This window comes from Phyllostomus discolor, chromosome 12 (assembly GCF_004126475.2).
Source record: "Phyllostomus discolor isolate MPI-MPIP mPhyDis1 chromosome 12, mPhyDis1.pri.v3, whole genome shotgun sequence".
NCBI lineage: Eukaryota > Metazoa > Chordata > Mammalia > Chiroptera > Phyllostomidae > Phyllostomus > Phyllostomus discolor.
This window is the reverse complement of record NC_040914.2, coordinates 70609428-70624756: the sequence shown is the minus strand read 5'-3', so window position 1 is coordinate 70624756 and position 15329 is coordinate 70609428. Positions and strand designations below refer to the sequence as shown.

The 15329-nt window shown below is 46.2% G+C and overlaps 1 protein-coding gene across 1 annotated transcript in view; it reads left to right on the top strand.

Moving 5' to 3' along the window:
• PKD1L2 (polycystin 1 like 2) overlaps nt 1-15044 on the top strand; it is a 91033-nt gene extending 75989 nt beyond the window's left edge. Inside the window, 8 exon segments of the mRNA XM_028502103.2 lie at nt 878-1205; nt 2882-3015; nt 4585-4712; nt 7624-7781; nt 9679-9889; nt 10534-10635; nt 11077-11208; nt 12368-15044. Coding sequence (XP_028357904.1) covers nt 878-1205; nt 2882-3015; nt 4585-4712; nt 7624-7781; nt 9679-9889; nt 10534-10635; nt 11077-11208; nt 12368-12529 — 1355 coding nt within the window. The 3' untranslated portion in view covers nt 12530-15044.
• The last annotated feature ends 285 nt before the right edge of the window (nt 15045-15329 follow it).

Below are 15329 nucleotides of genomic sequence, written 5' to 3'. Positions count from 1 at the left end.
TTTAGCATGGATTTTACAAAGTTACAGTAAGTACCTGCTGTTTCATTCAGGGTGAGGGAGTTTTTAGCAAAAGCAAGACTCAAAGCAGCCTAGGCACATTGCAGGCCTGATTCCCCATGGGGGAACCTATCCATGGGCCTGGGTCCTGTGTATCTCCAAGTGGGAGCTGGGCCCATGACACACAGAACAGTCTCCTACAGCAGGTAGAAGAGACAAAATGAGAAAAGATGAGCCTGAAACACCTTGGCACTTTCTTGGAACTACAAAGTGTTGAGTGTAGCTACAGGTAGGAGTTGAATACTGGTGAGCATCAAAGCAGAGGAAAAATGAGGACCAGATCATAAAAGATCTCAAAGTTCTTATTTTATGCTCAAGGAAATTGATACAATGACTCCTACATGAAGGAGTTACACAATCCAGCTTGTGGTATAATCAAACTTCCAGAAGGATCATTCTGGAATTGTGGGAGTTGGAGTAGAGTGTTGGTGTGTTAGTAGGCTGGGGAGAAATAATGGGACTGATGCAGGGATGAGGGGCATGAGAAGTGGAGAGGCAGGGATAGATGTAGACAACAATGAGGAGGTAGAATTGTTGGCCTTGTTGACCATTAGGATGAAGGCATTGAGGGAAGGGGTACAGATGTTCTCCAGGTGGATGACTGGGTGGTGAGGGTGCCATTGCCTAAGAGAAGTGTACAGAAAGTAGACCAGGTCCCCGGTGGGGAGATGGTAACGTAGCCTGTGGTTGGCCATGAATTTCTCTTGGCTGTCTATACAATGGGTGCACTGAAATTTATGTTAGCATCCAGGCCAGGGAGCTTGGAATGTGTTAAGATAATTTTGCTTACTAGATTTACCCACCTGATTTTGATCATCAGGCTTCATCACTGATGGAAACTCCAAACTGGTTGGCAGTGCCCAGATTCGTCAAGTGAGAGTCCGAGAAAACTCTTGCCCTCTTGCCACATGGTTGCAGACTTCTCTCGATGGGTGCCACACACCATATTCCCTGGATGTTGAAGACTTGTCAGACTATGGGGAAGGCTGGAATGCCTCCAACCTCAATAGCAGCAATGGCTTTTCCAAGGCCTGGCAGTACCAGAGCCAGAGCCAGCGCCAAGGGTATCCCATCTGGGGCAAACTCACTGTGTACCAGGGAGGAGGTTATGTGGTCCCCTTGGGGACCAATCGCCAAAGTACAGCAAGGTAAGGCTGACTTGATTCATGTGCAGTTGAGAAAAGCCATTTGCTGGAGTTCCAGTCTGATCGGCTTATGCAGGCTTCAAAACAGGGCTGAGTCAAGCTCACTCATGTCATTGTGGGGGATTCATAATCATTTAGGTCATATTTTCAGGAGCCTGGAATCTGCAATCTCAGAGTTGGAAGGAAAGCGCCCCACCAGCATTCCCAGGCCAGTGATCTCAGTCTGGTGGCCTCTGCTAGAGCCAGTGCAGGCATGAGGTGCTCACACTCACACAAAGCTGTCCACTAGGCAAGTGAGAAGTGGTTATGGCTTAACCTTACCAAGAATCATGCAGGGTCTGAAGCTTTACCCTAACAGCTAATGAGCCTGCTAGTGTTTCAGGGATGGTGGCAGAAGACAGGAGTCTCCTGAGGTAGAGACAAATGGCTTTATTACAACAAAAGCAGCAGCAAAGCTTCATGGTGGTTTGAGTCAGTTCCCTACCAATGACCATGATAGATGCTTGCATGTGCAGTGAGCTGCAGGACAAAAGGGCAACAGTGAGCTTGGAAGTGTTCACAACTTTATAGTGGCAGAAGCCTGCTGTTTGTCCAAAGAAAGATGCCACCTCATCCCTCAAGGTTGCCCACTGCAAACCCAGCCCTGATAAATGGCCTGGGTGAAGCCCAGCCAGCTGGAACGCTCAGCACAGGGACACTCAGGGCCCTGAAGACTGCCTCTCCCACACACTCTAGAGTCAGAGAGCTCTAGGTTTGAAACCCTGTCATTGCTCCTATTAGCTGAGTAGCCCCAGGCAAATTAGTGGGTCATGTGAACCCCAGTCTGCCATTGCATTATTACAACACTGAGGTTGTTTATGAGGGCAGGGTTCCTGCCTACAGCACAGGTAACAAACCCCTAAGAAAACTTCATGGGTCCTCTGAAATTAAGGACAGGCCAAGAAGAGCCTATTTCAGAAAAAGTTCTTTTCCTGCCAGTTGGAATAGCTGAGACTCTCTGCCTGCTTCAATGTATCAAGCAAGATGCAGACCCACAGCAGTATGGCATATTTTTAAATAGTCCCATTATTATTGCTCTAAGTAATAAAAGCTATTATTACTATGCACGCATGCACACACCCACTCCATTTTCTCGTCACAATGATCCTGGCGCTTGTGTTAACACCACTGTAGATAAGGAAACTGAGGCCTGAAGAAGTTATTTGCTTATGGTCTTTCCACTGCACCAGCAGGCAGATCTCTAGGAACTAGTCCCGCGAGGGACATCGCGGCTGCAGCTGCTGCCTGCCCAAGCCACCGATATTTTATGTGGCTCCTCTAACACCATGGTCCTCAAACTTTAAAAAGCATCATAACCCCTTAAAGGGCTCATCAAAGCACAGATCCCCAGGCCCCACACCCATCATTTCTGATGTAAGAGGTCAGGGTGGGGACTGAGAACAATCATTTCTAACAAGTTTCCAAATGATGCCAATGCTGCCAGTCTGGGGACCCCACTTTGGGAACCTCTACTCTGCAGCAAGGAGACCATTGGCACTAACACATTGTGCCATGTTAAGTGAAACTGTGTGACCACTCCCAGGAGTGGCCCCAAAGCCCTGGGAGAAGTTTCAACAGGAAGCCCTGGCCTCCTCCCTGGGGCTAGGGTAGAAATGCCCTAAATGCTCTTCTTCCCACAGAATTCTCCAGTATCTCTTTGACAACACCTGTCTGGACCGCCTGACCAGAGCCGTGTTTGTGGAGTTCACTGTCTACAATGCCAATGTCAACCTGTTCTGCATCATCACTCTGACCCTAGAAACCAGCGCCCTGGGTGAGCACCTGCCTGTGAACCCACCTGCAGAGTTCCAGAAGATAAACCCTCCTCCCCTCCCTCTGGGCTATGGCCTAGCTGTCCCAGTGTCGGAGCTCCAGAGCAAATGGTGGTTTGGGAAATTCAGGGAGGGGGGTCTTGGTTATCCCTGGACACCCAAAAGCAAAGCTTCAGGGTTATTCCCCGCCCCCACCCCACCCCTTCTCTTGCCATATCTCCCAAGTTGTCCTAAGAGAACCCAGTTGGGGTCTGAAAGCGGTTCACATCCCTGAGCTTCCTACTCTGCTAGTGGTGGGACCTGGCAGTGAGGGGCTAGGAAGGGGGTGATCTGGTAATAATAGATTGTATGTAAAGCAATAGATTGTACCTCAATCTATAGTATGAAGTATATTTTACATCATAATCCAACACACAAATCTATACACTTGGGATAGAAGCTTCAAAAATATTTCCTTTAGCTACATGATACATGGATATTTTACATCCTATTCTAGTCTTTTTCCCCCTTCCCCCACCTTTCATTCTCTTTTAATGCTAATCACAGTTTATTGAAAACTCTGACGAAAGGTCTCTTCAGCTAATAATCAATTTGCCTAAAACTCAATCACATCTCCTTTAAAAGTTAAACATTTTCAAAATATGCATTACTTTTATTAAAAAAATTGTAATGTTTGTAGTTTTTTAAAAACATCAGAACTATGAAAAGGTCTTCCATTATCATTATTATATCACTTTCCATTATCATTCCCCATTGTCAAAAGTTCCTTTCTAATTCTTTTCAGGAGCTTATCTGTATCTCTTGTTCTCCTCTTTCTTTTTGTCATCTTTTTGGCTTTTTTTAAGAACCACTTAAACAATTGTCCCCAAACACACCTGATTCCATTATGTGTTTCTACAAATACAAAGCATGGGATAGGTTTCGGGTCTGGTTGATTTAGCATCCACTGATGTCAGGAAGGGCTCAGGCTGTTTGCCATTCTCCATTCTGCTATTCTTGGGGTTGGCTTTGTTTTTGTAGGAAGTAGCCTTATTAGTCAGATTGGTTTTTTTTAATCATTAATAAAAGATCATTTTAATACAAAGTAAGAAAAACACACAAATGGATAAAAGATGATTCCAAAGACAGTTGAAGTTTAGGCATATGTGTCAATAGACGAATAGATCCTCAGTGAACACTCTTTAGATGAAATGGCTTTACGTGAGCCAGTCTGAAGTAAACTGGTGTTAAGTGGGCGGGTGTGCTTTGGCTGGAGGCGACAAAATGCACAAATGGCAACCACCAAATACAGAGGGTAGGGGGCGGGTTTTCCACTGCAGCTACCTTTGTCTCTTCTGATCTGTCCATTCCCTTTGACATCCATTAACTGTCCTCATTCAGTCACTTGGGTCTGTGGGTCTGAAGGACCTTTAACTTCTCTGTTGGCCCTGGCCAGTCTCCAAAGGGCTTGAGCTTGAGCCATCCCACTGATGACTTCTATTTAGAGGTGGTGGGTCTGAATGGGAAATCATGGATCAGGGGAACAGGACAGGGTCGGGGTGGTGGCCAAAGAAATGCACTCTGCTTCCCAGGAACCTTTTTTGCACACTCGGACCTACAGAGCCTGCGCCTGTATCCCTTCACTGACGGCTGGCACCCCTTTGTGGTGGCGGCAGAGGTCATCTACTTCCTGTTCCTCCTCTACTACATGACTGTGCAGGTGAGGAGTGGACAGTAGCCCCATGGGCAAGGGATAGAGATGGCACTGCACCTATTCTCTCTCCCTCCCCTACACTCTTCCCTGGGGTGGGGTCTGAAGGAAGGGGGAGGAAATGTTCTGCTTACCTGTTTGTCATGGCAACCTTTGGGGGCCCTTCTGCTGGTCCTGAGGGCTAACCTAGTTCAGGGACCCAACTTTGGCATTTCAGAGGAACTAAGGACTCAGAGGGTGGTCCTTCCTGGGTGGGGAGGAAAGAGGAGTAAAGCTCCCGTTTCCCCTGAACTGTGACCTTCCAGAAATGTTGGAGGTAGAGATTCTCCATAGCTGAGGGTTCACTGAACTTAGATTGGGTGGGGGTTTTTAGTACTTTTGTTCTTGCTGTGGTCCTGAAAATTAGGACACATCTCCCTTGCTACCTTTTCCACTATGTTGCACAATGAAGGTGCAGATGTTTATATGATGGTGGTCTGAGGATGCTGCGAACACACCCAAAGCATATTAGATGTTCTTTTCCAAAAATGGAAACCATATACCCAAAAGGGGCATCTTAGCCACCTGCCCCCATTCCCTGCTCCAACAACCACAGCAACGACTTTAAAGTCAGAAAGATAGTTTGAGGGCTTACTATGAGGCAGGCATTGTGCTAAGAACCTTAGGTGGCTTTTCTCCTTTAGCAACACCAGGAGAAAAGTCCTTTTGGATGCATTTCAGAGTAGGAAGCTAAGTCCAGAGATGTGAAGTAATTTACCCAATATCAGAGCTGAACACCGAGAGTCTGACCCCAGATCTTGACACTAAGCCTTGCTGCCACAACCTCAGCCTCAGACACCGGCAATGTGGTCCCGAGCATCCAATTCAAACTCAACCGCCAACAGTTATCAGATAGCAACTTAAGTACTAGAATTTCTCTAAGAACATCAAAGGAGGCCCATTCACCACCTCTCTGAGGCCCACTCCTCTCCTCTAGATTGCCCTCACACTCTGCCTGCAGCTGTTTCAGAAAGCCTCTCTCCAAAACCCCTACATCTTTCTCAAATCTTTAAACTGCTAAGTGAGCAGTTTAAAAACAATTTCCTCTCGATCTATCCCTTCCGAATGGAGGCAAATTTAGCCTCTTATCAGGCAAATACTAGCCCTTCCTCTGTAGAAGCAGGAAGGGGAGGGACTGGAACAGACAATAGGAGATTCTCTTGAGTAGAAGGGAAAGAAGGAATGGGAGGGAGGCGGAGAACGTGCATAGGAGAATTCTTTTTTTGACCTGTGACACCTGGGAAAATAGCATCATAAACAAAGTCTCCTGCCAATCCAGGAAACCTCTCCACAAAGGTAGAAAAAAATTACTTAAATTTACTCATTTTGAACTGTTTTATATGTACAAGTTGTATGTAAAATACAATGTACCATTTTAGCCATTTAAAATGTGCAGTTCAGTGGCATTAAGTACATTCACATCATTGTGTAAGTATCACCCCATCCATCTCCGGAACTTTTCTCCTCTTGCAAAACTGAAATTGTACCCATTCAGTAATAATGCCAACCTTTCCCCTAAGAAAACAACTTTTAATATTGAAAAAACATTAGACCAGCCTGTGATATGCAGCCCAGGCAATCCTCTAGACAGAAAAAAATCTCACCCTTGAATATCACCACGCAGATACAATCCATTACATACATACACATCCTGAAAATAACGGTGAAAGGGTCAGGCCAGTTTCCCAACCCCCAGACTGCTCATGACCCAGGCAGGCCAGTTTTCGAACCTGCTGGACTGCCCATGACTCAGTTATCCCAACTCAATTGATAGCCTGAGGCTTAATCAAAGCTCTCTGCCACCTGGCACAGTAGACATCTGACACCAGCCATAATGGTCAGTGGTCAGACTCACCTTCCTGTACCTGAGAACAGCCTGGGCCCTTTAGCCAACCCATTGTCCTGACTCACATCCTGAAACCCTGAGGCAACTGCCCAGAAGAACAAGAGGTTAGCCCCTCCCTTAACCCCCCATAAACCACACGCTTTCTCTTTTAAAAAAACCCATTCTTGCCCCCCCCCACCCCCGGGGCTGCAGTCTGTCCAGACTCAGCCCACCTATAAGTGCAGTATCAAATAAAGGCACTCGGATCAGATCATCTGGCTCCTCCCACCTCTATCTCTCGTGTATTTCTAACAAAAGGCTGAATAATCCTTAAAAGGCATTATAGCACTATTTGTTCTACTAGTCCATCCTGAACTCACCTGGTTATTAAGGTGGCCATCTGAGTTTGCTAACTGCCTTTATGAAAAGGAAAACTAAACTTCACCTATGTTTGCAATAGGAGGTAGTTTTGCAACTGGGAGCCAGGTACTTGCCCTAAGCTGAGCTCCTATGCTCTCAAGGAAAGCAGGAGATGGGGGTGCTAGTTTCTTTGATGATTACATTTCAAAGAGATGGCTTCCAGTCCTTGAGAAAAACAGTCCTGAGTTGTAAAACTGGCAAGAGGCTTGTTTAGCTTTTAAATAGATTTACACATATCTCAAAGAGACAGAGAAAGAATTCACAATTATAAGTTTTCTTTAGTAAATGCCCTATGGTGGAGGGAATGTCTTTTCCCTTCCCCCCCTTTTTTTTTGCATCACAGAGAATTAAATGTCTGTCTTATTAGATACTGCAAATCCTTATTAGATACTGCAACTGTCTGTCTTATTAGATAGATACTGCAAAGCTCGGATTATAGGGTCTGGGCATATAGTTAGGGAGAGGCCTCCAGCACTCTGCGTGTGGGGCCAAGGCTTTGAGAAACCTCCAAGGATCCAGAAAACCCCTCCCAGAGTGTCATTCTGGGTGGTGCAGGGAGCTACCCTGGGGGTGAAGCCAGGGGATGGGCACAGTTCTGGCCACAGCCTTTGCTAGAATCTATGGCTCCTTTCGCAGGGCAAGCTCATGAGAAAGCAGAAGTGGTGCTATTTCCACAGCAAGTGGAACCTTCTGGACCTGGCCATCATCCTGGCCAGCTGGAGTGCCCTGGTGGTGTTTGTGAAGAGGGCCATCCTAGCGGAGCGAGACATACAACGGTACTGGAAGCATGAGGAGTAAGTGGCTCTGCCTCAGCCCCAGGTCACAGCACTGGCCCTGCTTCCTCCAGCTCTGTGTGGCTCAGGGGTCAAAGAAGGCTTTTGAAACCTTGTTGATGCTCAGAGAATGAAGGGTCACTTGAAAAAATAACTATAGCTATCATTTAGATTCAGGCTTGTGGTCTGAAGCATATGCAATTGGAGAGCACTCTAAGACAAAATAAAACCGTCCTTTTGCAAATCTTACCAAAACAAAAGGACCAAGTGACACTCTGTTAAGGTCCTTCCCAGACTTTTGGGCAGGGTTTTTGCAAGTATTAGTGTCATCAACCTGCTTCTGCTACCATTTACCAAGTGTCCACTCTGTGCTAGGAAGGATGCCCTGACCAATCAGATCCTCATGAATACCGATGGAGGTAATGTTATCATTACCCCATTTTACAAATAAAGAACTTGAGGCTCAGAGAGGTAATGTGACTTCCCCAAGGCCACACAGCTAAAAAGTAGCAGAGAAGTAATTTAAACCTAGCTTGCGTGTCTCCAGGATCCCAGTTTTTACTCTGAACCACTGTTTCTTGACTCACTGATTCTATAGATACAGCTAACATTCATGGAGTTATCTCTATGCTGTACATAGTCATACAGACACCACTTCAGGGTCACTAGATGCCACTTCCTCCCATCTGAGTGAATGTCCCTATTGCCCTTACATTTGAAGGTGATGAAAATGCTATCCAGTTGCTGTGCTAAGTGAGAGCCTAACAAATTTTAACTGCATTGTGTCATATGTTTTTGAAAGGCACTGGGTGAGGAAGTATACTATCTCTATTTTACAGATAAGGACAGGGTGTTGGCACAAGGTCAGACAGGTAGTGACATAGTGGCATAACTGGTGGGGGAAGAATGATAGTTGGAATCCAGGTTCTTCCACATCCCACCCTGCCCTTCATTCGCCTGTCATGCCTCTGCACTCTGAATTCATTCCTCACGTTGGTGTGTCATTAAAAATGGCATAGGTCTATATCTAATGACATGGGGGGTTATAGAACAAAATTATATGATTGCAAATTTGTAAAAACATTTCATATTCATATATAATTCCCTACTGAAAGCTATTCTTTTACCTAATCTCCTACCTTCAAGAATCTTTCTGCCCCAGCTAGTGTGGTTCAGTTGGTTGGAGCATTGTCCTGTAGACCAGAAGGTCACGGGTTCAATTCCTGGTCAGAGCACATACCCAAGTTGTGGGTTTGATTCTTGGTCAAGGTACATACAAGAAAGCAACTGATAGATGTTTCTCTCTCTCACCCCTCCCTTCCTCTCTCACTAAAAAAGCAATGAAAAAATGTATTTGGGTGAAGATAAAAATAAAACAATTTTTTTAAGAAGTTTCCTTTTTTAGCAGACTGGAGCTGCTGATAAAGATGGTTGCTTCCTCCTTTGGCTTCTGCCACACCTTTCCCCTGCCTCTTTTAAAATATCCAACCTTCGTTCATGTCTTTTAATTGTTCATATATGTGGAAACAATAACCATGTAAGCCCTCCTTTATGATGGCAATCAGCACAGTCCTCCTGAGCCTGAAAGGATTCCTCCTCTGTCATTCTTCCATAGCTCTGCAGCCATTAAACAAGACTGCTAGGGAATGGCCCCACGAACTTCCCTGCTGAGGCCCCATGACCACCATCACCATCATCATCCCTATCATAACCATCATCCTCACCATCACCATCATCACCATCTCATCATCACCTAGCTGGGGGGTTGGGGAAGGCCTCTCTCCCAGACCTGTTGCAGGAAGTGATGACCTTGATATAAGTTGTCTAATCCTGCACACCGGGCTGAACTGAGTCCAAACACACTCTGGCAGAGTTGTTCACACTCTCTGAGACCCAGTCTCCCCTCTTGGTCTCAAAGGGGGATCAGTTTCAGTGAGACAGCAGCTGCTGATGCTGCCCTTGGTTACATCATTGCCTTCTTGGTACTGCTGTCCACAGTGAAACTCTGGCATCTGCTCAGGTTGAACCCCCAGATGAACATGATCACGTCAGCTCTGCGCCGTGCCTGGGGGGACATTTCGGGCTTTGCCATCATCATCCTTATCATGCTCCTGGCTTACTCCATTGCGGTGAGTGGCTCCTTTGGGAAAACCTCAGGGTGGTTTTCCTTGGAAGCTAAGGCTTCTCAGTGTTGGGAGGCTGGGGATTAGGGTTACGGGAACCCTGGAAACCTGAGGGAGATGGTGGGTCTTCTGAGTCTGGGTGCTTTCAGCTGGGAGCTCACGAACTGGTCACTCCAAATGCAGACCTCAGTTGGGTGAGAGTGAAGAGGTATTGTCTCAAGACTGAAAGGGTCAACTATCTCCAGCAAAGAATTCCTTTCTGTCTCTAGACCCTGCCTGGATATACCAGTTCTTCTGCATTCCCAGCAGCTCAGGCATGCACAGAGCACGCCTTCTGTGCCGGGGGATGTGGAGATGAGTTGGGCAGCCCCTACCCTTGGGCTGGGGCAGCGGTGGGGAAGTAAGGATGGACATATCTGCAGGCCATGTCGATGCTTGATGCCCTACACATGAGGCACAGCCAACCCCATTTCATTCAGCTCCTTAACACCGACAGCAGTTTTTAAATCACATCTTTTGTGTCTGAAACAAAAAATTGCACTATTAACATTTTTATATCAAGTAATGTGAGAAACAAAAACCCTTTGACACATCCTGATCTCCATCTAAATACGCCTCCCATCCTCTCCTATATACTCTTTCTGTAACAGTCAAACTTAATATTTGGTTGGAAACTCGGTTCCTACAAAACCCTCTTTGATGCGGCAGAAACGATGATCAGCCTTCAGCTAGGAATCTTCAACTACGAGGAGGTAATGCGGGAAGGTCAGAGGACGTGGACCCTGCCCCCTACACCAAGCCTTTACAAAAGTTAGAAAAAGTAGTCCCCTCAAATGCCTCCCACAGCTCACCCTGGGAACCCCAGCTTACAGAAGAACATCAATCGGGTATTGGCTACTCTGGAGAGGACTGTGCTAAGGGGTCCCTGGAAAGGGATGCTCCTGGCCCTAGCCAGAAATGGTGCTCATATTTGGAAATGGCAGCAGTGAGGGCTGGGGGCGCCGTCCTGTCCCTCTCCCGGCAGCCTGAGAGCAATGTCTGTACTGTCAGCCCCCAGGCAGAGGAGGACCTTCCTGGCCCAAGGCTCTGCCTAACTCTGAGGATCAGCTTTCCCTCTGAGGGTGCCTAGTGGGGGAAGGTGGCCAACAGGAAACAGGACCCCTCAAAGATGACTCTGGATTTCTTCCTAACAGGTCCTGGACTGTAGCCCAGTGCTCGGCTCCCTTCTAATTGGGTCCTGCATTGTTTTCATGACATTTGTTGTGCTGAATCTATTTATCTCTGTCATCCTGGTGGCCTTTAGTGAAGAGCAAAAATACTATCAGGTGAGTCCCTTTGGACTATTTTTCAACAGCCACTGACCTTGAAATAGAAAAAGGCTGGATGAGCAGCACTAGACATTGGGGAAACTTGAGAGATCATTGTAGCCTAAAGCCTTCATTTCACAGGAGGAGAAACTGAGGGCCCGAAGAAGGAAATTATTTCACCAAGATCACAAGCAAATGAAGATCACACTGGAATTGGGCCTCCTGAATCCCAGTGTGGGACTCTGTTCATTACTCCAGTGATTTTCAGTTCTGACTGCACATTAGAATTAGCTGGAGCATTTGGAAATGACTACTGTTGCACCTGAGACCCACAAACACAGAACCTCTGGGTGAAGGATGCAGGCGTGGGTATTTCTGAAGTCTCCTGTGTGATTTTAATAGGCAGTGGAGGTTGAGACCCATTAAAAATAAAGATGATCATTGAGGTAATAAAAACTTGAATACTTTATGACGTGATCAGTCTCCATTCAGAGAACTGCAAAATGGGTGGAAGGCAGGAAGTTTTTATAGGATAAAGAATTTAAAAAAACAAGGGAGAGAAAAATACAAAATTTTGGATTGGCTGGGGCTACACAGTCAACCTTGTCTGGGTAAGAAGGAAAAAGAAATAAGTACAGATAGAGAGAGCCCTGGGGTGGCTTGGCACCTGGGGACTGGCTGACCGAACGTACTGGTTTCTGGTCAAGGGGAGCATTTGCAGAGACACAAAAGTTATCTAAGTTTCCGTTTCCTGACATGGCACCCTAGGCAGGAGCGGCTCCACTTTGAGCCTAGAAATTTACTTCAACAAGTTACCTGGTGACTTTGGTTTAAATTTTGAGAAACTGCCAAACTGTTTTCCCAGGCAGCTGTGCCATTTCATATTCCTAACAGCAATGCATGAGAGGCTGTGTACATAAATTCCTACCCACCTCTGATGGGGTGGTGGAGGAATTGTCATTTTCATCAGAGGGGAAGGAGGAATCCCCCTAGTGATAAAGAGGGGAGCACACACCCTTGGGTTTCCCGGAAGGAGGTGAAAGCAACTCTGATGAGCAAGGTGACTTGGGCAGGGACCGAGTTTCACAATAACACCATGGTTTCCCCTTAAAAAGAAAAGCCCAAAGAGGATGTACTGGTGTCCATATCTGTTGTATGGTTCTCTCTCCCTCTGCAGCTGTTGGAGGAAGGAGAGATTGTCGATTTGCTGCTGATGAAAATACTCAGTTTCCTGGGCATTAAATGTAAAAGACGGGAGCCTGGAAGCTGCGGCGAGCAGCCTGAGTTGCTGTTAGAAGCCCAGCCCCCTCTATCTGCACCAGCTGCGCTCCAGGTTTAAGCTGTTCATCCATATTTGATCCTCCGTGGAGTCAGCAGACAGCCAGAGCCCCAGGCCTACACTTAACCAGTGATTCTGTACTCGCTCCAAGTCAGTGTTTTCTGTGTCCATTGATGTTGCCAAGGCTGGCAAGTAAAAAGACTAATAAAACTATGTATGTATGTACATGTACAATTGCCACAGTATCACAATTGTGATACTGTTTCAAATGTATTTCCTTCTAGAAATAAAACAAATAGCCTGGAATTCAAGAAAAAATCTCTTCTGCAGACTAATTATTTCACCTTGTTGATCAGTCAGGGGTTGCCTTTGAATGATTCTCTAACAGTTCAGGGTTTCTCAACTGTGTCCGAGAGATGCTAATAACCATCATATTAATTTGCTAGGGCAGCCAGAACAAAGTATCACAAACTGGGTAACTTAAAACAACAGAAATTTATTGTCTCACAGTTCTGGAGGATAAAAGCTTAAAATTCAGGTGTCAACAGGGCCACGCTCCCTCGGAAGGCTCCACAGAGGAATCTTCTCTCTTAGCTTCTAGCATTTGCCAGCAATCCTTGTCGTTCCCTGTTTGTAGTTGCATCACTCGAACATCCGCCTCTGCTGTCACATGGTTTCCCCTGTGTGTCTTCTCTGTCTCTCTTTTCCTCTTCTTATAAGGATACTAGTCAGAGTGGACTAAGGGCTCATCCTAGTCCATTACAGCTTCGCCTTCACTAATGGCACGTGCACCAGTTCCTATTTCCAGTTTGGTCACATTCTGAGGTATTGGGGGTTAGGACTTCAATGAATCTCTGTAGGGGACACAATTCAACCTGTAACAGGTGTCATGGCCCCCAAAATGTTTGTGGATCAAATAAATGTGGGAAACACTGGATTATACAAGGCTGTACCAGTTCTTTAGCATCGGAATTGTCAGAGCTTTTAACATGCTAACTGTGCATTGTGAATCTCCTGGGATGAGATGAGCACGAGCGACAAAGTATGTAATGATTCCCAAACCCCTTCGGCCAGGGCACCCAGTACTGTAGCACCTCAATAGGGCAAAGTATCATCCTTAGATGATACTTTGAGAACTGCTGATCTATACCAGTGGTTCTCAACATTGGCTGCATGCTAGGATCCCTAGACTTCATTCCTAAATATCAGAGTCTCTGGGCTGGGGCCCTGGTGTCAATACTTTTTTTAAGCCCCCCAGGTGATTCCGGTGTGCAGTCAGACTCGATAACCAAGCTCTAAAGTCTGAGAGCCACAGGTCTAGATAATAAAAGGCATCCAGAGGTCTGTGTGGAGAAGCGCACCGTTCCCCTCACTCGTGCCGGGGAAGCACCTCAGACATCCTCTGCAGTTCACCCTCACACACCCATTGTGGCGGACACTCTAGGTTGTCTGTCCCAAATCCATTCTCTGCTTTCCTCCTTGCTATGAGAATCTTGACAGTTTCAGGGAACCATCTGCCCTTCCCCTGCATACTCCTGGGAAGGTGACCCTCTAACCACCTCAAGGTAAAATCTGATTTGTCCTAGTAATGGTAATTCCTTTATCTTGACGGTGAGCGGTTTAGTGTGAACCTGCCCCAGTCAGGCCAGTGAAAAAGGAGAGGTCTGTAGGACACTTTCAGGAAAGGCCTGCTTGCTAATAAAAAGAGACACAGAGAAGGGCTCTTACACTGCTCGACATTGCCTGGTCTGAGCAAGACCCCTGGAACTTTGGCAGCTACCTCGAGGCTATGGGTAACAATCTGAAAATGGCAGAGCAGTAAGATGAAGGGAACGTGCATGCTTGATGAGGTCTTTAAAAGCTGACTGAATCAAGCCTGGAGCTAAACTACTGCCAGCCTTTATCTGGGTGAGAGCTTAAATGTCTTTTTATGATGGTTGAATCAGAATCCCACCCTGCTACCATGACAATCAAAACCTAGAGAGCCATGTAACATGCAATATACATAAAACCTTGGTGATTTCATTATCTTCTATTCATACAAAAGCCCACAGCCATTGTTCATTATGTCAGGTATGAACATAAGCTCTCTATGCAGAGATGCTCATCAAACAACCCATACAAGGTGTACACACCCCCCGATAAGCAGAAATCTACCCAGATACATACAAAATGGTCTGTTTTAAAAAGGAAGTCGGGAGCAGTCGTACATTCTTCATTTCTCTTTCTCATCTTTCCCATCTACTCTCCACTTCTGTACTGACTGTGAAGTTAAACTTTCTGAGCCTCCGGTTCCTCATCTATGAAATGAATTTAATACCCACCAGAAAGGGGTTTGGAAAGGATTGAAGAGAGAATGTTTGCAGAGTTTCAGGCACATTGCAAGGGCTCAAAAAAATGACCATTATTTGCTCAGGTGAACATGCAGCATGTTCTGGGTACAGCCCTGGCACAGTACCATGCAGATGCGCCGACAACCCCAACTTTATAAATGGGGCAGAAGCTCAGTGTAATTACAGATGGGCCTTCCAAACACACACTGCAAGGTGCTTGAAGTGTTTTTCACCCCGTGTTTCTTTGCTGGTTCATGCCCATCCACAAAATCTGTCTTTCCCAGAACTTAATTATTATCTGTCTGTGTGAATGGGGACATGTCCTCTGCTTTTCTCAGAAGACCCTGGTTCAGACCATGCTAGGTCTGAACTGTCCGCTTTTCCTTTGCTTTTTTTTTTTTTTTTGAGATGGAGAAAGATGAAGAGAGTTGGTAGAGACAGGACGAGAGAGGGAGAGAAGAATGGAGAGAAACAGGGAGAAGGAGAGGCAGAGGGAGGGAGGGAGGGAGAAAGAGTGGGGGAAAAGG